General features: G+C 38.6%; 1 protein-coding gene across 3 annotated transcripts in view; it reads left to right on the top strand.

Moving 5' to 3' along the window:
• The window catches only part of SYNE1 (spectrin repeat containing nuclear envelope protein 1), a 482,398-nt gene that overhangs the window by 267,057 nt on the left and 196,153 nt on the right, over positions 1-19,188 (top strand). For all 3 annotated transcript variants that reach the window (XM_028494818.2, XM_028494816.1, XM_024122567.1), the window contains 10 exons: positions 1,586-3,746; positions 7,012-7,349; positions 7,539-7,683; positions 8,349-8,567; positions 9,523-9,782; positions 11,303-11,468; positions 11,808-11,963; positions 14,008-14,160; positions 14,774-14,956; positions 15,696-15,833. In XM_028494818.2, the coding sequence (XP_028350619.1) occupies positions 1,586-3,746; positions 7,012-7,349; positions 7,539-7,683; positions 8,349-8,567; positions 9,523-9,782; positions 11,303-11,468; positions 11,808-11,963; positions 14,008-14,160; positions 14,774-14,956; positions 15,696-15,833 (3,919 nt within the window). The remainder of the gene's footprint in view (positions 1-1,585; positions 3,747-7,011; positions 7,350-7,538; positions 7,684-8,348; positions 8,568-9,522; positions 9,783-11,302; positions 11,469-11,807; positions 11,964-14,007; positions 14,161-14,773; positions 14,957-15,695; positions 15,834-19,188) is intronic.

A 19,188-nucleotide genomic window follows, 5' to 3' on the forward strand; every position in this document is an offset into this window, starting at 1 on the left:
CGAACCCGTGTCCCCTGCATCGGCAGGCGGACTCCCAACCACTGCGCCACCAGGGAAGCCCCCAGAAATTTCTTAATTTCTATAAAAATCAAAAATGTCTTTCTTACATTTTAAACATTCATTTTCTATCGTTATAAATATTGATAAAACATTATTAAGAATCTGGTGTCATCTGTATCCGTAATCATGATTTTCTTTGCTCAGTATTAATTTAAGCAGTGAGTAAAAGGAAAATATTTGAAAATGGCACCATTTCTCCCTGTGACCTCAAGGAATATTTCAAAGCTGTTACACTGTGAGTTCAAAGAATATCCCAAGAATATTTCTAGTTTTAATTACCAGTTATGGGACTACCATCTATGATTTCAGGACATGAATCCTTCTTGAATCTATAGTTCCACAGGTTTCTTATCAATTCTGTAAAGTAACACATTCTATGTAATTCAGTCTAGTTTTGTACTTGTGGTATTCTAGAACTTAGTGAACAATCTAAATTCAATTAATGTGTGTCTTATTTGATTTTATAGCAATTGAACCCCTCTTAACTTTTTCTTTGAAAAGGATTCCCTCTCTCCCACATGCACTGAGTCATCATATGGAAGTCTTTCTATGCTCTGGTCACTATAATTATTAAAACCTGTACTTCTTCTGCCCAGCTTTATCAATTTGTAGCAATTAAAACTGAAAACATTATTCTAGCTGTAGTTGAATAGTTAAATCATGGGGTTTTTTGTTTGGGGGTGTTTCTTTTTTGGAGGAGGTTCACTGCTTTCTGATTTGTTTACTTTTTCATGATGCTCAGCATTTTACTAATCTTTGGGATAAATTCAATATCAGCAAAACCCCATATTTCAGACGGACAATAGGCACCTCCATCTGGTTAACTCACAAACACCTCAGATCTAATATGTCCCCAACAGAACTCATCATATGGCCTCCCAACACTCTCTCTCATACTTGAGAACTAATCGTTTTGTAAGTGAAAAAGACTCTAAGATTGAATTTTCTCATATGTGTTTTGTAGTCAAAGGGATGAGAATTCTTTGCATTTCACAGTTATTTCTAAACGTTTCTAATGATAAACAGAAACTATCTAAGTTCCACACATGAGCAGCTGTTAGAGCCATTGGTTATTTCTTACACATGGTATACCATCTAGCACTGGATTGTTTACTGGAGCTTCTTCTCACAGGAAAGCACATAAATCACAGATCAGAATGCAGTAGATCAGTGTTTCTCAATATTTAGTGTTTCCGCAAATCATCAAGGGAACTTGTTAATATTGCAGCTCCTGCTCAGTTGCCGAGAGTCAGGAAGAAGCTAAAAAGTACACCTCAGACGTGACGGGAGGGCAGCCTTAGCTAGAAGAAGTATCTGGGCAACCTATCTTGCTTCAACTTCCGCTATGCAAATATATGGGTCTTACGTTCCATAATAATTATAGCATCTCTGTTGATAAGCCATGAATTGAACCACTCTAAGCTAAGAAAGAAGATGGCGATAAGCACTTTAACATGATATGAACAAACACAGGTATTAACTAAAGTTAACTTGATTTTATGTCTTTTAATATGTATACATATAGATCTGATGCAGAGAGTACAGCCAGCCACCTGGAAGCTTTGAAGAAGTTGGCACTGGCATTGCAGGAGAGAAAGCAGGCTATTGAAGATCTGAAAGAGCGAAAGCAGAATATGATAGACCATCTGAATGTAGATGACAAAGAATTAGTCAAAGAACAGACGAGTCACCTTGAACAACGCTGGTTTCAGCTTGAGGACCTTGTTGAAAGGAAAATCCAAGTGTCTGTCACCAACCTGGAGGAGTTAAGCGTGGTCCGGTCCAGATTTCAGGAGCTGATGGACTGGGCGGAAGAGCAACGACCCAACATTGCTGAGGCTCTTAAGCAGAGCCCCCCGCCTGACATGGCTCAGAACCTTCTCATGGATCACCTTGCCATTTGCAGCGAACTGGAGGCCAAACAGATGCTCCTGAAATCACTCATGAAGGATGCTGATAGGGTGATGGCTGATCTTGGCCTCAATGAGAGGCAGATAATCCAGAAGGTACTCTCTGATGCCCAAAGGCATGTGAATAGTCTCAGCGACTTAGTGGGCCAGAGACGAAAGTACTTAAACAAGGCTTTGTCCGAGAAAACCCAGTTTCTCATGGCAGTGTTCCAGGCGACCAGCCAAATTCAGCAACATGAGCGCAAGATAATGTTCCGTGAACATATCTGCCTGTTACCGGATGACGTGAGCAAACAAGTGAAAACATGTAAGAGCGCACAAGCCAGCCTCAAGACTTACCAAAATGAAGTCACCGGACTTTGGGCCCAGGGTCGCGAATTAATGAAAGGAGTCACAGAGCAGGAAAAGAGCGAGGTACTGGGGAAGCTTCAGGAACTGCAGAGTGTCTATGACACTGTTTTACAAAAGTGCAGCCATCGGCTACAAGAACTAGAGAAAAATTTGGTTTCTAGGAAGCATTTTAAGGAAGATTTTGATAAAGCTTGTCACTGGCTAAAACAAGCAGATATTGTTACCTTTCCTGAAATCAACCTAATGAATGAGAGTGCTGAGCTGCATACACAACTGGCCAAATACCAACACATTCTTGAACAATCTCCAGAATATGAAAATCTCCTACTTACGCTACAGAGAACTGGGCAGGCTGTACTGCCGACGCTGAATGACGTCGATCATTCCTACCTCAACGAAAAGCTAAATGCACTGCCCCTGCAGTTCAGTGTAATTGTCGACTTGGCTAAAGACAAGTTCTATAAAGTCCAGGAAGCAATTCTGGCTCGGAAAGAATATGATTCCTTGATCGAGTTGACATCCCAGTCTCTGTGTGATCTCGAAGACCAGTTCTCCAAGGTGAGCCAAGTCCCCAGCGACCTGAGTGTTGAAGAGGCCCTGTGTCTTCAGGATGCTTGTCGAGCTCTTGGGGGAGAGGTGGCAGCCCTTGCAGAAGCAGTGGATGAACTGAACCAGAAGAAAGAAAGTTTTCGCAGCACAGGGCAGCCATGGCAACCAGACCAGATGCTGCATCTCGTCGCCGTGTACCACAGGCTGAAGCGACAGACAGAACAAAGGGTGAGCTTATTAGAAGACACCACCAGTGCTTATCAAGAGCATGAAAAGATGTGCCACCAGCTAGAGAAGCAACTAGAGGCTGTGAGAACAGAGCAGGCCAAGGTGAACGAGGAGACGCTTCCTGCAGAGGAGAAGCTCAAAGTGTATCACTCCCTGGCGGGAAGCCTCCAGGATTCAGGAATTCTTCTAAAACGAGTGACTGTGCATCTCGAAGATCTTGTTCCGCATCTTGATCCCTCAGCTTATGAGAAAGCCAAGCGTCAGATCCAAGCCTGGCAAGAGGTGTTAAAACTGCTGACTTCCGCCATTGGCGTGACGGTGACGGAGTGTGAGAGCCGCATGGTGCAGAGCAGAGACTTCCAGACGGAGCTGAGCCGCTCCCTGGACTGGCTGCGGAGCGTGGAGACGGCGCTGAGTGGGCCACTGTGCCTGGACCTGAACCTGCGGGATGTCCAGGAGGAGATCAGAAAGGTCCAAATCCATCAGGAAGAGGTTCAGTCCAGCCTGAGGATAATGAATGCACTGAGTAACAAGGAGAAGGAGAAATTCACGAGAGCCAAGGAGCTGATCTCTGCCGACCTACAGCACACGCTAGCTGAGCTCTCCGAGCTGGACGGGGCCCTGCAGGAAGCTCTCCGCACCAGACAGGTCGGTACCCCAGGGCTTCCCCTTTCTTTTTTCCACTTTGCTTCTTTGTAAATAGGTGTGAGAAATTTCTTTGGTTTTGATTTTTTGTTTAGAATTGCTTCCTTAAAAATTTTGTTTTTTGGCTACTACATGGAATCATCTTCAATTGTGACTTTAAAGGGTGCTTTTATTGTTTATGCTCATGGTATTCAGTTCATGTGATTTTCATGTTGACTTGACTTTAGTTTTAATACAGGAACACCTCAGTTATCCCTCTCCTTGAGGAGAGATAATAAATGATAGCACTAGTATAATTAATACCATGTGTGAGGAATTAATAATAAAATTCATTCATTAGCAATGAATAAGTAGTGGTGCTTTTTTAGAAACAATGTGAAACCTGGCATTTCTAAGCTTAGTACTGGATGAAGAGTCTCCAGATGGAGAGAGGCAGATGGATGACGCAGTCCTGACCTGATGCTGAGCCAGGCTTTCTTGCGGGGTCTCCCATCAGTTGCCCCATCTCTCCACCCCTTCCTCAGGGAGGAGTGCTTCCTCTTCTCTGGCTTCCCTGAAGCACAACAGAAGCAAGACTAGAATATCCGTCATGACTTGACTTGAAGATAACAAAGAAATGAGAGCATGCTCAGAATTTCCCAGGTTAGCCTCCTCATTGCGGCTTGTTCTGGGGCTCTGTGCATTCAAAAATAAGAGAGATACAACAGTGCCCAGAGGTGTACTTACTTTAAGCCCTTGACCCTTTTTCTCCACATCTGTCCCTCTGATTCTATGGGATTTCAACCAGCCGTTTAAGTTAAGGACAGCCTTCCTTAGGATAATATAGTAACTATAGCTTTGGAGTAAAGCACACCTGGATTTTAATCTCAGTTATTTGATCTTGAGCAAATTACTTACATCGTGTAAGTCTCAGTTTTCTCTGTGGAAGAGGGATAATAATATGTCCCTCTTCAGATTTATATCCTTAGCGCAGGGTCTGATGTAGAGGTAGCCCCCGATGACTCTTAGCTATCATTTAACTTTACTTTTCACATAGATTAAGGTTAACACTAAATAATACAATTTAAAAAAAAAATCTTAACATGGGGTTAAAATCTTAGTAAACTTCATCATGTAAAATTCTGACTTCTTAAACTAGAGTCTATTTAGTATATTTTTACCTTTTCATGTTGGTTCAGGCCACTGTTAAATTTTTTTCAAAAAACCATGTCCCTGGGCTTCCCTGGTGGCGCAGTGGTTGAGAGCCCGCCGGCCGATGCAGGGGACACGGGTTCGTGTCCCGGTCCGGGAAGATCCCACATGCCGTGGAGAGGCTGGGCCCGTGAGCCACGGCCGCTGAACCTGCGCGTCCGGAGCCTGTGCTCCGCAACGGGAGAGGCCACAACAGTGAGAGGCCCGCGTACCGAAAAACAAAACAAAACAAAAAAACTATGTCCCTATAGCTGTAGAGATAGAGATGGAGTACTTAACCCAGAGTGAAGAATCAAAACAGAAGTTACCTGGAATTTTCATTCTTGAAAAACATCTGTCATGTAAGCTTGCTTCTGTTGATTTGGCGATATTTGAACCAAAATCTTGAATCTGCTAAGGTGTCCCTACTTCTGCCATCTTGTAATTGGTAGTCTTATTGACTGTCTTGGCCCACACAACTGAAGGTCACGGTTCTGGTGGCATTTCTAACCTCCACCACTGATTCTTTGCTTTGCCGTCCTCATTCTTTCCTCATTAAGTGCTAATCTTACATGTACTTTCTCTACCGCTTCTCTGCATCTTTGCTTGACAGTAAAGGTTTGTCGTGTCCAGCCACTGATGGCCAATTAGAGTGTTTCCTTTCCTTCTGGATTTGAATGGACTTCATTGCACAGGGGTCAGCTTTCCAATCTTCAACTTTTCTATCATAGTCTCTATGCAAGACTTATAGGCTACTATTTCACTACCAGAAATCACTATTTAGTCTGGTAAATGCCGTTTTGGAAGTTTGGTGTTATTACACTCCCTTTTTTCCCCTCCAGCTTTACTGAGGGATAAATGACAAAAAAAATGGTAAGCTATTTAAAGTGTACAATGTAATGGTTTGATATATGTATACATTGTGAAAGAATTCCTTCTTCAAGTTAATTAACAAGTTAACACATCCATCACATCACATATTTATCTCTATCTTTTTTTTTTTTGGTGAAAACATTTAATTTCTACTTGTTAAGCAAATTTCAATTATATGTTACACTGTTATCAGCTACAGTCACCATGTTACACATTAGATCCTTAGACCTTATTCAACTTAAAACTAAAAGTTTGCACCATTTTTTTTTTTTTTTTTTTTGGCTGCACTGCACAGCTTATGGGATTTTAGTTCCCCGACCAGGGATTGAACCTGAGCCCTCAGCAGTGAGATTGTGGAATCTTAACCCCTGGACCACCAGGAATTCCTGAAGTTTGCACCATTTTACCAACCTGCAGCCCCTGGCAACTAGTTTTCTACCCTAAGTTTCTATGATTTCAGCTCTTTCTTTTTGAGTCCATATGATATTTGTGAGACCATGTGATATTTGTCTTTTTCCGTCTGGCTTATTTCACTTAGAGTAATATCCTCCAGGTTTGTCCAAGTTTTTGGAAATGACAGGATTTCCTTCTTTTTTAAGGCTGAATAATATTCCAAGGTGTGTATTTTTTTAAAAAATTCATTCATCTGTGGATGGACACTTAGGTTGTCTCCATACCTTGACTATTGTGAATAACACTGCTATGAACATGAGAGTACAGATATCTCTTCGAGATAATGATTTTGTTTTCTTTGGCTAAATACCCAGCAGTGAGATTGCTGGATCATATTGGCAGTTAATTTCTTGAGGAACTTCCATGCTGTTTTCCATAGTGGCTATACCAGTTTACATTCCTACTGGTATTATTATACTCCTACCTAAATGAGTCATTATTTCACTTTGGTGAATATTCATTCTACCACATACTAGTAAGCATTATATTTTTTCTTTAAAGAGAGGACATTTCAGAACCATCATAATTTCTATTCCATCTGAGTCCTTGTTTATTTATTTTAACTGCAATAATAAAATTATAACAAGAAGAACAGAAGGGAAAGTAAAGGATAATAATGGATTGCACCAAAAACATTTTACCAGCTTATCAATTCATTTATACACATACATCCATGTGACTGAAGACTGGAAAAGAAATGGAAAGCATAAATTATTTTTGGCAAACACATTGCAAAAGAGAGTTGATTATGTTTGCACCTGCTGTTTTTCAGGCTACCTTGACCCAGATGTATAGTCAGTGTCAAAGGTACTATCAAGTGTTTCAAGCAGCTAATGACTGGCTTGACGATGCTCACGAAATGTTACAGCTGACAGGCAACGGCCTAGATGTGGAGAGTGCAGAGGAAAGTCTCAAAAACCACATGGAATTTTTTAGTACAGAGGATCAGTTCCACAGCAATCTGGAGGAGCTCCAAGGCCTAGTAGCCAACCTGGACCCACTCATCAAGCCAACTGGAAAAGAGGACTTAGCAGAGAAAATGGCCTCCCTGGAAGAGAAAAGCCAGGGGACAATACAGGATTCACACGTCCAGTTAGATCTCTTGCAGAGGTATTGGAGTTGTTTTGCTCTTTATGTTCTAGTGAAATGGATTTTCACATGGAAAATAGGAATATGTTAATGATATACATCATCGTTCATTCTTTTCTCTTAAGTATCACTAGACATATTGACATCAGAGCTCTGCATAGAGATGTGTGATTTTAAGTTGCTTATTGACGTGTGTTGGATTTTTTCAAGATGTGCAGCTCAATGGCAGCATTACCAGAAAGCAAGGGAAGAGGTTATTGAATTGATGAATGATGCAGAAAAGAAATTGTCTGAGTTTTCTTTATTGAAGACTTCTTCCAGTCGTGAAGCAGAAGAAAAATTGTCAGAACACAAGGTTAGTTTTGTTGTTTTTTTTAAATATTCTTTCACTGTAACTGTAATGGGTCTTTGCAGTATGATAGTTCCAGAAACAAGTCAATAAATCTTCATTTCCACCTGGGCTTTTTAAACACAAAAAGGATACATTTAACCACATTTCATAGCAGTTTTAACTTAACTAATTCAGTCACCTCTTTAGGATTCCTGTTAGAAATGCATAGCTAGGTTTAAAAAGACACATTCAGAGCAATTTGCTTCTGATAAGATGTGATACAGTAGATTTCAGGAAATACTTTCTGGTGTAACTTAGATTAATTCAATTAAAATTCAAAAATTAATAACTGAGTCTCGCTCATATCACAGCAATATAAAGTAGAATGTGACATACTTAAATATCAAATTCCATTCGCTTATATTTTTGCTAGTTTTTAAAAATCGGAGAATGTCATCTCAAGCAGCATGTAAATGTTTGTTTGTAATAAATAAGTATTCACCTTACCTCTTTAAAAAAGCCAAGCCTAACTCAATTACAAATTAAATGTAAAAGTAAGAATTCCCAGAGGAAAATAAACATATGTAGGAACATTTCCTTTTGTGGATAATTTTAGGCTTTACCAAAATCCGTAGAGCTTTTGAAAAAACCCATCTCTCCCCTCAACCTCTGTTCCTCTCCCCACCTAGGCTTTAGTGTCAGTAGTTAACTCTTTTCATGAGAAAATTGTGGCCTTAGAGGGTAAAGCTTCAGAACTGGAAAGAACTGGAAATGGCGCCAGCAAAGCAACCATAAGCAGGTCGATGACGGCTGTCTGGCAGCGCTGGACACGGCTCCGCGCTGTGGCCCAGGACCAGGAGAAGATACTGGAAGATGCAGTGGACGAGTGGAAGAGCTTTAACAATAAGGTAATCTCCATTACGGATGGGCTCAAAGTATTGTTTCCTTGCTGATGAGAATGTATTTTGAAAAGTGGTATTTTGCTCCTTTTTTCAAATTGGCCATATGAAAGTAAAAAGCCTTTTTAAAAAAATCTCTATTTGCATTGATGTGAAAACCAAAATATGAAATAAAATACATATGCAATGTGCAATTTAGTCCCAAGTCTGGGTCCAGTTATTTTAATAGGAAATAAACCAAGTAATCACATTTTGAAAGGAGGACAAGCCCATTTTGCCCCATTTGTGAGGCTCTTAGTAACACTTTCTTTCCTGGCCCTGAAAAAAGTGCAAAACACTTTGTCTTTGCCATGAAATAAGCAGGAATTTAACTCATTTTCCAAATCCTGTTTAATTTAATGTCTTCCCTTTTAAGTAGGGTTCAAGTGTTAAGCCACATCTTCCTTTATGACTCATCTTCCTTTATGACTCAGACGTATTCATGTTAGCGTACATATTGAAAAGAGTTTTTCTTTTATCTGTTTAGTAAAAGAAAATTTGTTTAAAAAACCTTTTTCTATGTTATGAAATGTCTGATTACCCTATTATTATTATATTATTTTTATTTATTTATTTATTTACTTATGGCCATGCCATGCAGCATGTGGGAATCTTAGTTCCCTAACCAGGGATCGAACCCGTGCCCCCTGCATTGGGAACACAGAGTCTTAACCATTGGACTGCCAGGGAAGTCCCTGCCCTGATGTTATCTTGAGATTAAGTCTTAAAACCCAGAATAATAGTGATGGTCTTTCCTTCCATGTTAAGGAGATTGTTCACATTTTAGTTTCCTGAGATTTAGAGTTGACACCATCATCTTTAACATGCTCCAATGCATTAGTGTCAAATTTGGCATTTATGGGAATTGCCCTCTTTTTTTCAGTTTATTTACTTTGAACTTCATAGTATGTACATTTGTCATCAGGTTAAAAAAGCCACTGAAATGATGAATAAGCTGCAAGATAAATTACCGGGAAGTTCAGCAGAGAAAGCCTCAAAAGCAGAACTCTTAACTCTTCTTGAATATCATGACACATTCATTCTGGAGCTGGAACAGCAACAGTCGGGCTTACGGATGCTGAAGCAGCAAGCACTGAGCATGCTCCAGGATGGGGCCACGCTGTCCCCTGGAGAAGAGCCATCCACTGTGCAGGAAATCACGGCAATGCAGGACCGGTGCCTGAAGTAATTATACACCTGCTGTCATTCTCTGTTTCTAAACTTGGCCATGACCCAAAGGGACAAATGTGGTATTAAGAGTCTGGGGGTGCTCCCCCCAGACCACCTTAAAAATGTGGGGCTCTGTTCCTGTCATCCTTGCTATCTAGTACATATCTAGTCGTATTTAGAAATATAGTAATGAACCAGATGCAATCTCTGCCTTCAGGTAGTTTACAGTCAAGCAGCAGAGGTAGACAGCTAATCTAGGAGAGGAGTCAAGGAAGGCTTCTCTTCAGAAGGGGTATTTAAGCTAAAGACTAAGCAGGCTTGAGCCAGCCAGTGAGGTGGGAGGAGAGTTCTGCAAACAGGGGAATAGCAAGTAAGAAAGCGTGGAAGGAAGCATGTCACCTCAGGGAACTCTTGGGTGATGGAGCGATTCCTGAGACATAAAGCTTAAAAGGTAAACATTTGGGAGCTATTGAGTACTTGGTTTTGATAAATCTTGATAACTCATTGGCTAAATTGGATGACACATCGATTAGAGCAAGGATGCTACCAAAGTCCAGGTAAATAATAGTCACTTACTGATAGTGAACTTAGAGAAAGTTAATCTTTATTGATTTATTGATTTATTTTTGGCTGTGTTGGGTCTTCATTGCTACACACAGGTTTTCTCTAGCTGTGGAGAGCGGGGGGCCACTCTTCATTGTGGTGTGCGGGCTTCTCTTGTTGTGGCGCACGGGCTCAGTAGTTGTGGCACACGGGCTTAGTTTTTCCGCAGCATGTGGGATCTTCCCGGACAAGGGTTTGAACCTGTGTCCCCTGCGTTGGCAGGCGGATTCTTAACCACTGCATCACCAGGGAAGTCCCGAAAGTTAATCTTAATGTTATGTAACCAGCCTGATTCGCTTATGGGGCCAGAGAGGAAAGTCACTATGTAATTTAACTCCTGTATTAACTACTATTACTCATACATATCCTACATTCACCCCTTCACTTATAGACGAGTTCAGGATAATCCGACTCCATGTATTTAAATTTTTTTAACCAAATGTATGTCAATTCAAATAAAGACTTACAATTTGGATGATGAACATTATTAATCATAAAATTTCCAAAGTTTGAGTCTTTATTTAAAGACTAGTTTCTAATAGGCACAAATATTCCAGTTACATATTACTTTTAAAGGCTGATGATTCTGCACCATGAGTAGACTTTCAAAGAGGAAATAAATAGTCAAACAATCTCCAGGTTACTCTCGACAAGAAAACGAATTGCAGTTTAGTGGCATGGGAGTATGTCAGGTCTCAATTTTCCAGGGATAAATCATTCACTTGACGTGATGTATTTTCTTCTGTTATACTTGAAGTAAACTTAAATGTTACTGAAAATTATCTGGCAGTTTGGGGGAAGTGTCTTTAGGTGGAAAAAAGATAGGCGGCTTCACTTTTTTAATGTCTGTTTTTGACAATTTGATGTCATGTATTGGGGGGGTTCCTTTCGTTTCAATCCACATCTGCTTTCTCCCTTTATTGTTTCTAAAGCATACAGGAGAATGTGAAGAAGAACGGAAAGATGGTAAGGCAGGAGCTGAAGGAACGAGAAGTGGTGGAGACCCAAATCAATTCAGTAAAATCTTGGGTTCAGGAAACGAAGGAGTATTTGGGGAATCCAACAATAGAAATAGATGCTCAACTTGAAGAACTTCAGGTATAAAACTCATTCCCTAGACCCGTCATGTTAAAAAATTGTCCTGCTTTTAATCAAATGTATCTGTTTATATTCAATGAAATAATTGAATTAAAAAATTTTAGAAATGTTTTCTATAAAAGACTTTTAGTATTATTTCATTGGGCTTTCTTTTGTTCTGTATGAAGTGGACATGCTTCTTATTGAGACTAAAGAACATTTTGCTTTTTGTAAATGTGTTTCTCTAATTCCACACTTAATCATATTTTGAGGAACAGTACCTAGCCTTGTCTCTGTACCCATAAAAATTAATTTCCTTGTCAGGCTCCTAGAAATTTCTTATGTTGATCTTTTCTTCAGATTCTCCTAACAGAAGCCACAAATCACCGACAGAACATTGAGAAAATGGCTGAAGAACAGAAGAATAAGTATCTTGGTCTTTATACTATATTACCTTCTGAACTCTCTCTTCAGCTAGCTGAAGTGGCCTTGGACCTAGGAACTATCCATGATCAGGTAAACCTACGGTCAAGAAAGAGTACTTTTCCACTCTTTTATAGGCTCAGTACTCTTGTATGAGAGTTCGTGATTTTCACAATCCTGTCTTCATGGAAACAGAGTTAAAAAAAAAAAAAGATCAGTATAAAATAATAATATTAAATTAGAGGTCTTAGTCATAGGCAAGAAGCATATGAGAAGATATTAGATGTGAACAATACTGTCAAACATTAAAGATAATTTATCTGCTTCCAAAAGGAAATTACTCAAAGAAACAAAGATACATTTTCATGTATTCAACAAATATTTATTGAGTATCCAGAGTCTGCCAGGCACTCTTCTTTTGTTGTTTCAGTTCAGCAAGATGTAGTAGGTGAAGATATTTGAAAAAAGGGAAAATCAGAGTTAAAAAAATAAGGTAAAACCAGGAATGAGGTTTCTACCCCAAATGCATGCTATAGGGTCCTGTATTCTGTCTAGAGGAAGTCCTATCAGTCTAACTCTAACTTGCAAATAACTAAGGAAAGGAATGTGTATAAATTTTAAAACAAATCTTTTTTTTTTTAATTTAACAAATTGCTACATAGCCATTCATAGTACTGAGATCAGAGGGATATTTCTATCTTAACTCCTCATAAAGAACATACACTTTCATGTAGGGAAAATAGCTTCAGTAGCATTTGTATGGAAACATAATGGGTTTTAGGACCTTCTTGGTGGCCTAACACTAAAGCAGTTTAGTTAAAACTGGTCTACAGAAGATAAAGGGAGGATAATTCTAAACTACTACAGGAAATGGAAAGTAGTATTGCATTGTAGAAACTATACAACTATAAAATTCATGTAAGTGTGCTGTACCTTTTAGACTCTCCCGTGTATGATGCAAAGTGTTTAAAAATTTTCATCAGAGTCTAATTCTACTGCATCATACTATTGACCTAAACTAAAATATTATTTTCTACTTTAAGTATTAAATATTAATTTTAACACTAATATTTTACAGTATTACTTATTTGGTTTTTCTTCTTAGACATTGGAAGGTCTTTTGGGAAGGATGACTTGGCGAGTTCAGATCTTAAAAAAAGAAGTTCAAATTTTAGGGTTTTTTCCCCTCTGGATAAATTTCCCTATAATAGAGTTATTCACATGTATTCCATTTACGTTAGCGCTCAACTCAAAATAATGAAGTCAGAAAAAGTACTCTTTTAATGGTGTATTTCCTCACTACTAAGGAGATTTGATTTGCTATTTTTATATATTACAAAATGATCAGCACAATAAATCTAGTTAGCATTCAAAACCATACATAGTTATAAAAAATTTTTTTCTTGTGATGAAAACTTTTAAGAAGTACTCTCTTAGCAACCTTCAAGTATGCAATATAAGATTGTTAACTAGAGTCACCATGCCATACATTACATCTGCATCAGTTAAAGAGATTTTTTTAAGGCCTTTCATTTATACAAAGAAAATATTTCTTTACCATCTTCCCTTCAACATTTTATTATAAGCAAAATATGAATGTTTGTTATATCAAATCAAAGCCATTAGAAACTTGTAAATATTAACTGTGATTTTTCATTTTCCTTTCCATTGGACATGTTCTGTGCTTTTTTGTCATACAATACAGAGGTAATTGGAAGTTAGAAAAAGAGTTAACAGATCGTTAACAGCTACTTATGAAAAGGTGCATGGACACAAATCTGTGTGCCTCCAATTATCTGGAATCGTCTTCCATTTTATGAAGAAAAAGGCTTAGAAGAGTTTGTATGTTTAGGGTCACAGAGTTAGTAAGTGGAGAAGGTAGAATTCAAGCTCAGCTATCTGCACTGCTTCCTGTAAACATCTGATGAGTGAATCACTGTACATGCATTGCTTGTTCCTTTGCTGAAATAGCAGCAGAAAGAGGTGCAGTTCATCCATAAAATGGCGGGAGGTAAGGCTGCAAGGAAAACCACGAGAGCTTGTAATTGCACGCGGCTGGCTTGTTGAGGCACTTCGATGCCAAAGCAGTGTTGATGACCTACCATGGTTGATTTTGCTGTTCTCATTGATTATTTAGATCCAGGACAAAATAAAAGAAGTTGAACAGAGCAAGGCCATGAGTCAGGAATTCAGCCAGCAAATTCAGAAGATAGCCAAAGATCTCACAACTATTCTAACCAAGCTGAGAGCAAAGACAGATAATTTAGTTCAAGCTAAAACTGACCAAAAGGTAAGGAAGGAGAAGTGGAAATATAAGGGGTGCTGTTGAATGAATTAAATATTTTGAGTGCATTAGTTTATTTTGAAGATACAGAAAAAAAAAAAAAAAAAAAAGGCTTCCTTGATTAGCACGCTTCATGAAAACAGAGAGTAAAGCCAGGCAGTAAAGAAATTTTGTAAATACAATAATATAGAGCTACTTATATCGTATAATTTATTATCACAGTTAAAGTGTATTCATAAATATACATGCATATGTAGTGTCAAAGGACTAAATGATGGTTTAGGATTACATGTATATAAATTTCAAAATGAAGGATGTTCTTGGTAGTTAAATCCCTTTTCTCATTTTGCCAATGAGTAAAGTGACTAATCCTTTTTGGGTGGGACAGAAGGAAAATTTTAGCTCTCTCAGCCTCGTAGGAGATAAAACACCAGGGTTACAAAACATCCTGCTCTGCCTTTTCAACTGAAGAAACAGAAATGAACTGATCATAGTTGAATTATTCTTATATATTTGGTTTTTACAAAAATCATTTAAAATATAATCCTTCTGATTCTGGAAAATCTGGAGAAATTTATTATCTATAGTCTAACGTTCTTTCCTTTTGATGACCATCCAGGTGCTAGGAAAGGAATTAGATGTCTGTAACTTAAAATTACTGGACCTAGATGAAGCAGTACAAAAATTCTCGGAACAGAATGGCCAACTGGGTAAACCACTGGCCAAGAAGATAGGAAAACTGACTGAACTTCACCAGCAGGCCATTAGACAGGCCGATAACCGGCTCTGTAAGCTCAGCCAGGTATGTTTTCCCAGTCGGTAATCAACATGCTCTGAAGCCAAAATTCAATTTTCTATTTTTTGCTTTTAAAAATAAGTGAAAAGATAATATGGACAATGATGAGAGTAATTTAAGTGTAGCTTATTTCATACCATGCCTGTGTTTCTAAGATTTACATGTAAACCTGACTTTATTTTATATCAAACCATATTATAAATTTATTGACAAAGGTGTTCATATAAATGGACTTTTTATAAATAAGTGAATATATATATATATGTATGTTTGCCTTTACTTAATTGGTTCAGGTCACACATCATCATAATTGTTGAGCATAGACTGAACTTTTGCAAATTGATTATGTTTTTTTTCTGCAATCAGGGATGTTAAATCAGAATTTGCAACCAATAAATTATAATATTGAAACCTATAATCCCCACCTACCCCCTCCTTACTCAGTGAGGGTAGAGTAGGAAAGGAGGGAGAGAGAAGAGCTAGATAGAGGAATAAGAGATAAGAATGGAGAATTTTTTTAAAAGATTATTCAAGCATAGTAAGAACTTGGACTTTATCCTAAAGTCACTGGGAGGTCCTTAATAGATGTTCAATAAGGAAATAATTTTTCATGTTACCTTTAGATATCACAGATATCATAATGATCAATTCCTAGGATTATTGTATCCAAAGAGAGATCGAAGACCGATTTCTAGCTCTCGAAGCAGAGTTTACATTTGTTATATGAATGTTAATGATTTTTCAGGCAGCATCCCATTTAGAAGAATACAATGAAATGCTGGAGTCAATTCTGAAGTGGATTGAGAAAGCTAAAGTCTCAGTACATGGAAAGATAGCATGGAATTCTGCAAGCCAACTTCGGGAACAATGCATTTCACATCAGGTAACTTTGGGAAAATAGTTTTCAAAGAGTAACTAAGAGAGTGCTTTGATTTAACTGGCTAGGCTGACAGAAAATTTAGAGGACCATGATGTAAAATTATTTTAGGTGCCAGGAAAAAAGAAAGGTAAGGTACCCCTAACAACTTGTCCAGGGGATTGAAAGAAAGTAGCTACCCATGAGATTTCATAAGACTGTATATATAAATAAATATCCTCCTCTGTCTCCCCTAGACTTTCCATTTCCCAAGACCGAAAATAATCATCCAGATAGGACTCTTTTTTTTTTTTTTTTTTTTTTTTTTGCAGCTTCTTTGAAATAACTGTATGCAGGGATATGGTGGGAAATTCTTCCCCAGGAAGAGCTGTAGGGACAGGTGGAAAGATTATGGCCTCCAGACTCAGACTGATGGGGAAACCAAGTTCTGACATTTAGAGCTGTGTAATTTGGAGGAAACTACTTTGCCTCTCAGAGTTCAGTCTTATCATCAATAAGATGGAGATGTAAATGATATTCATACTGCAGAGTTATCATGAAGATCAAATGGTTTAACATATGTGCCATCATCAAGCACAGTCCCTGGCACATGGGTCCTCAGTCAGAGCCTCAATCTCATGCCTCTTCCTTCCAGCCCTTCTGCCTGGTCACAGTGGGCTGACCTCCCGCAGGAAGTAGGGGTCAGCTGGGAATGAGTCCACACCACATGGGGGCCGCATGACTTCATTTCCTCTGAAGTTTTCTCTCGACCATATCATCCAGGAAATTATTTCATCCCTTTATAATTTAGATACAGATATCTAACAGCCAGTTATCTTGCAGTCAAATACACAATGGTCTTTATTTAAGTTACATGAGTATCCTCAAGTATTTTAGATTTTCTCTCTTTTATTCTGATTTATGTATATTCATGTCTTTTAAATGCATCCCCTTTCCATTCCAGTTGACAGGGTTCTAGATCAAAGCCTCATTTTCTCCTTCTTGGAATGCTTTAACAGGTTCCTAATTGGTTTCGCTGTATTTATCTTTCTTCTCTAATCAAAACTGCACACTCCTCTCAAGAAATCTTTCTTAAACAACTACAGAGTTGTTCTGCCTGACGTTATGCATTATGCATTAACAGACAAGACTTAAGTTACAATTGGTTATAAACAATGAAAAAATGTTCATTAGAAATCTAGAAATGCAAATTTAAAAGAGAGAGGGCATTTTAATTATCAAGTTAACAGTATTTTTAAAAGTTCATATTTAAAGAAGTGAGAGCTGTCAAACACTGCTGGTAACTTGGTTAAATCTCCTTGAAAAACAATTGGAAAATGTATCATGATCATCAAAACATTACTACTCTGTAATCCAAAATGTAGGAAATATTTTATATGAGTATTAATGACTATACTGGAATTTTAAAGAAAACTTAAACGTCAAATAAGTTTTCTGAGTAAATTTTTGGATTTCATAAAATATAATGTAGTCTTTAAAATGATCAAGAAGGTAGTTTTTTGTTTTGTTTTGGTTTTTGGTTTTTTTTAAATAGCTCCTGCTCTCATTTATTTATGTATTCAATAATCATTTATAGAGTGCTTTCCAAAACTAGGAATTTTGTTAGGCATTTGAAACCCAAAGGATATTCCCTGCCTCTGCCCCAGGGAGTTGATAATTAAAGGGAGAAAGGAGACAGAAAGACAGATCTAGACAATTACAATACAGTGTGATAAGTGCAGGGATTGAGAGCCCAAGATGCTGAAGGAACTCATGGGAGGGTACCCAACCCAGACTGCCCAGGATTTGAGAAGATTAAGGAAGGAAAAGGTGATTCTGAGCTGAATCCTGAAAGACACGCAGCCTACTTGTCGTGGAGTTTTAGACAGAACCGCATGTTGAAATCCCGGCAGTAGGAGTGAGGGGTGCTCTAGCTGGTGCACTGGCGAGGAGGTCTGCAGAGAGCTGGAAAGAGAGAGAAGACAAAGACAGATCATGGAAGCCTGTTAAGAACTTGGCCTTTCTCCTGAAGTCACTAAGCCCTGGACAGATATTCTGCAGGCAGGTGATAAGCTCAGACTTACAGTTTAAGAAAGATGACTTAGAAGCCTGTGGAAAACAGATTGATGAAGGTAAGACAGCTAGAAGGTGGTTTCAGTATTCCAGCAGACAATGACAAGGCCTCTCTTTGGAGGCTGAAAGAGGACAAAAATCAAGGGGTCTTACCCAGCAAGAACTCTGGACTTGGAGGCTGTTGGGTGTGGCTGAGAGAGAGGGAGGATCCAAGCATGGTTCCCAGGTTCTTCTGACTTGGGCAGTTCAGCGGGTTGAGTGCGTTGAGGGACACAGGAGGACAGATGCCAGGTATTGGTGGTGACCTCACACGGACGTTCAGGAGAAAACTCAGCCTGTCACACACTGTTCTGGGGAGTTCTCCCGTGCCTGAAAACTGCCTGACTTTATCCAAAAACAACGCAGAGAGAGAAAATGCATGTGTTCTAACATCAGGTGAAAAAGGTGGAAAATTGTAGGTATGTTATGATCTCAATTACCTAAAATTATACCCAAACTGAACAGCAGTTATTGCTTAAAGTTATCTCTGGGCTATGGGATTATGGACTATTTTATCTTCTTTATTTTTCAATATTTTCTAAGCTTTATAATATATATTATAATATATATAATATATAACATATTATATAATATATACATAATATATTTATATGACATTTATTGTGAGCAAAAAGATGTACTTTATTTTTTAAAATAAGAATCTATTGCCCAAGAGTAATGTCCCATCTCCCATTTCTCCTCTTTACACATCACACACCCCAGGAACTGCACATTTTGTGCTCACTCACCTATGTGCCTTTGCTTATTATTCTGTCCCCTCAGCATAAAATGTCTTTCCTTTTCCTCCCCATCTGTCAATACAAACATTCTTCTGACTCAGCTCAGATGTGACTCTCCCAGGAAGCCTTCTCTCAACCCTCCTGCAAGTAGTAGCACGTCTCATTTCTGGCATCCTTAACCCTTTCTTCTTTCACTCTGCTCATAAAATGCATATTATGTGCTTATTATTCTGCTTATGTTGTTATTAGTCCCAAGAGATGATACTGTCTTGAATGACAAGGGCTTTGTTTTATGCCAAGTTGTTTCTACCCCTTTGTCTCACTTAAAGCAAGTGTTTGTGATGTGCTTGTCCTATTTTCATTTCTTAGATCCATATATGCTTAGGCCTTAGTTACAGAATATGAGACCTGAAAAGCATCTCTTTAGTTTGAATATGAGAAAAGGGGGGCCAGTGACCTGATGAAGATACCCAACGCGTCAGAGCGTCACCACTGCTGGAAATACGTCCTGACCCTCACCAGGGAGCCGC

Source organism: Physeter macrocephalus, chromosome 10 (genome assembly GCF_002837175.3).
Source record: "Physeter macrocephalus isolate SW-GA chromosome 10, ASM283717v5, whole genome shotgun sequence".
Lineage (NCBI taxonomy): Eukaryota > Metazoa > Chordata > Mammalia > Artiodactyla > Physeteridae > Physeter > Physeter macrocephalus.